Source organism: Hemitrygon akajei, chromosome 14 (genome assembly GCF_048418815.1).
Source record: "Hemitrygon akajei chromosome 14, sHemAka1.3, whole genome shotgun sequence".
Taxonomy (NCBI): domain Eukaryota; kingdom Metazoa; phylum Chordata; class Chondrichthyes; order Myliobatiformes; family Dasyatidae; genus Hemitrygon; species Hemitrygon akajei.
Genome location: NC_133137.1, coordinates 30,679,288 through 30,683,406, shown reverse-complemented (window position 1 = coordinate 30,683,406; position 4,119 = coordinate 30,679,288). Strand labels below are relative to the sequence as shown.

Below are 4,119 nucleotides of genomic sequence, written 5' to 3'. Positions count from 1 at the left end.
TAAAATATATTTTGCAAATTGGCTGTTGATTTATAACATAAATCTCTCTACTTAATGTTAGGGATCATAGTCTCACATGGGTAAAATTACAACTATTGCTCAAAAATTTTATCAAAAGAAAGCAATTTGAGCTTTTAAATGTTTTTTCAGAACATATGGTCCTATTGTAGCAGTTAATCATTACATACCACGGGTGTGACATAACTCCATTGTTGTGAAGTCACAATCACTTTGTTCAATGCACAACCCAGATACTTAAAACAGTGCCTTAAAAGGCAACAATCATTACTGGGAAGCTTCTCCAGATCTACAAGAAGCGATCTGAGAAATAAAGTTAACAATAAACCTTAAGATGCCTTCTGGAATCGATGTAGAATGTTAGAAAGGGAGGCTGTGTAAAGGCAATGCAACACATCAAGAAAAATAATAGAGGAAGCCAAAGGATGACTGGGCTGAAGGAGAAACCAGATTGTCCAGTAGTCACGGCCCCTTTTAATCCATTTGAATCTATCTATCGTCAGGATTATGGTTTTCCAAACCGTGTGAAATTAGAATCTTTCCGCAGGAGAGCTTGGTATGAACAGAAAAGGAATATACCTCACCCTGATGAAATATTCATGTCACATCATATAAATCGAAAAGAGATCAAAAAGGTGCCTGACCCTATAATGTACTGGGACAGACGCCTAACTGAAAAGGAAATATGTGAAATACTCGGAGGAGATTTCAGCACTGAATATCAGTGCAAGTTTTCAGCAGGGAATAAACAGCAAGTACTAAAACCTACTCTTCCTAGACCAGTTAAACCAGAGAAAAAAATCCCTCATCCACTCATCACAGAATTCCGTGATCAATATCGATCACCTTTCTTAAACAAGGACCTCTTGGTTGATACTTCCCGTTATGGTAGCAATGCTACAAGAGGTATTCCACCGAAAGGAATAGTTCCAGCTGTGACATACGCTCACATTAAAACTCAGGAGACCAGGAAAAACCCAACCACTTATCAAGAGTACTATGGAAATGTCAATGAAGGCCTTGCTTCATTCCTTAGGTCTGTGGATATTGAATCACTAAACAGAGAACTGCAAAATTCAGATCCAAATGAGAGGAAAGCACTGAGAAGGTTTTTGAAATGTGTGACCTCAAATTGTGCACCTCAACCAAAGGAATTAAAGATCTGTTAATTTAGGCTGATTTCTGAGATTAACTGCCTGCTTGCCAAAACTACAATTCAAGTAATGTATGCATTGAATTGTACAGGAATGTAATTTCCAATGTATTGGGGCAGTAACAAACAATTAAAGCAGAATATTGTTTGCAATTTATTTTGCCAAAAGTTGCTTTATATGTACATTTTCAGATTCAGTTTGTTATCAAGTTCAATGATTCTGCTTTACATAGTCTTATTCCAAACTTCCTTGGAACATTTCTTTTACTTCCAAGATATTCTAAATTCACTTCCTGTTTGTAAAGATTATGCTACAAAATTGAGACCTTACAGAATTCCACTTTTATTGATACATTTAACGTGCAGCCCCAGTATTTGCCCCAATTGGACTGTGCCCACCAAAGCAGAAAGCTTCAGATGTTAGAAATCCAAAATATCAATAAATGCTGGAAGCACTCAGAAGATCACACAGCAACACTGGGAAGAGAAACAGCATTAATGTTTCAGGTCAACAACCCATTATTAGAACTAAAAATGTGTGAACGTTTTAGGAAAAAAAAGCATGTTTATTTTTCTCGCATTTCCATTCTGATAAAAATTTGAAACATCAGCTCTGTTTCACCCTGAACTGATGTTGCTTGACCTGCTGAGTGCTTCCAGAATTTTCTGTTTTTTGGGCTGTACCATTGTTTATGCCCCTACAATAATATCTTCAATCTGAATCAGCTAATCTATATTCCTGTTTCCTTCTTCCTTCATAAAGGTTGCTCTTGAATGCATCCGTGCTATTTGTGTCAAGGGTTTTATCGAAATCAAACTGTGTTATTGATTTTGTTATATCAACAAGGGCCAAATCATTTCTTTGTGTCAATAAATTTTTGAATCTATGATGCAGAAATCACATTTCAGTATATATAATTGTATATGCTTTACAATGAGAGATTAAATTGTGAACTCAAGCTCTTGCAGAGAATTGTAACATTCATCTTGTGAGGGCAGCCAAGAAGTTAAATAAAGGCCATTTAAAGTTGGATCCATATTGTTTCACTGTAAAATTATAATTCACAAACTTATTGAACTATAACAGCAAGGAGTTAGTGGTTTGATTTCCTATCTTCATTGACAAGGCATTGAAGGCTTTAGAACAAGTACTAATAAATGGCATTTGTATTGATTAGTATTTGATGTCAGCATGGTCAGATTACATCGGTGCCTATTTCTCTGCCTTATAAATCTATGGCTCTACATGCAAGAAAACAATTAAAAGGAAAAGAAGGAATATTTTGTTGGAATAGCCAATCAGCAAGACAGGATTGGGGTTTCCAGAAGATAGAGCACCACCACCACTTGCAAGTCTGTCTCCTCATCACACATCACCGACTTGATTCCTTCTATCGCTCTCTAGCATTCCCAAATGCTGCACAATAATCTATCAGAAAGAATTCAAGAATATGATGGACAAGCCAAAGGACAAGCCAATGAACACCACTGGATGGAGAATTAATTCTGATCCCACCAGTGGTGTTGTCGCCTCACAAACTGAACTTTTAAAATGTACTAAGGCATTACATTACAATGGAACATTATTATTCAGGATCATGAGTTGAAGATACAGATTTCAAACTAAAGAAGCAGTAGTCTGTGAGAAGGGTTATTAAAATATTTTTCATAAAGTTTTCTGATTACTGACTCTCCACCAATTAAGCCTATAGATTCCTGATACAGGTCCTTCCCAGATTACCACAGTGTTTCATTGCTGTGAACTGTTTATAAAGATAAAGATTAGCTTTATTTATCACATGTACATAAAACAAAACATATAGTGAAATGCGTGGTATGCCTCAAATCAAATCAGTGAGGATTGGACTGGGGTAGCCTGCAAGTGTTGCCATCCTTCCAGCACAACATGGCATGCCCACAACTTACTAACATTAAACCTAACCTTACATGTTTGGAAGCTGGAGCACCCAGAGAAAACCCACGCAGTCATGGGGAAAATGTACCAACTCCTTACAGACAACAGCTGGAACCAAACCCCAACTGGTTATCGCTGGTGCTGTAAAGTGATTGATCTGACTGCTGCTTTTTTTTGTAACCTGGAAATGTGACAAGTCAAGATCCCAGGCAGCAGAAGATGCCCCCCAGAACCGCAGTTGCCAGAAAATCTATCTTGCAGGTCTCCCATATACTTGTTTGTGTGTATGGGTTGTACATAAATCAGAGGCTGGTTACCTGGGAGGATTTGCATAGCTTTTGCAAGGGAGATACTGTTGAAAATAGAGATCTTTGGTGCCTTAAACATTCTTTCTGACATTTGGAAGGTATTTGGAGATTATAATCATCATAAAGCACATGAGGACAGTAACTCAAAAGTACTAAGAAGATAAAGAAATGCTGCAATAGTTTCTTGGGTCCTCAACTGCAAAATTACATCGACCTGGTTGGACTTAATCACTTCACTGGACGTGCACAAGAGTACTCCATTTTGGACACAATTGTTGGGGGGGGGCACATTCCTGGTGGGAGCAACAGCAGCCATGCCTCTGGCACTGTAGCCCAGTGGCTCAAAGGGGTAGGGAACTGAAGAGGATGGCAGCAGTAATAGGGCACTCTATAGTTAGGGGGACAGAAAAGTGATTCTGTGGACGTGTAAAAGAAACACTGATGGTAGTTTGCTTCCCAGGTGCCAGGGTCTGCGATGTTTCTGAACGCGTCCACAATATCCTGAAAAGGGAGGGTGAGCAGCCAGAAGTTGTGGTACGTACTGGTACCAACAACATAGGCAGAAAAAGGAAAGAGGTCCTGAAAAAAAGAATACAGGAAATTAGGAAGGAAGATGAGAAACTGGACCTCATGGGTAGTAATCTCAGTATTGCTGTCTGTGCCATGCAGCCGTGAGGATGGGAATAGAATGAGGTGGCAAATAAATGCATGGCTGAAGAATTGGA

The 4,119-nt window shown here is 38.6% G+C and overlaps 1 protein-coding gene across 1 annotated transcript; it reads left to right on the top strand.

Annotated features, from left to right (window-relative positions):
• Window positions 1–443: 443 nt before the first annotated feature.
• LOC140738935 (testis-expressed protein 26-like) lies at window positions 444–1,187 on the top strand. Its single transcript, XM_073066948.1, has one exon. It carries the CDS (start codon window positions 444–446, stop codon window positions 1,185–1,187), a length of 744 nt encoding a protein of 247 aa, XP_072923049.1.
• Window positions 1,188–4,119: the final 2,932 nt, after the last annotated feature.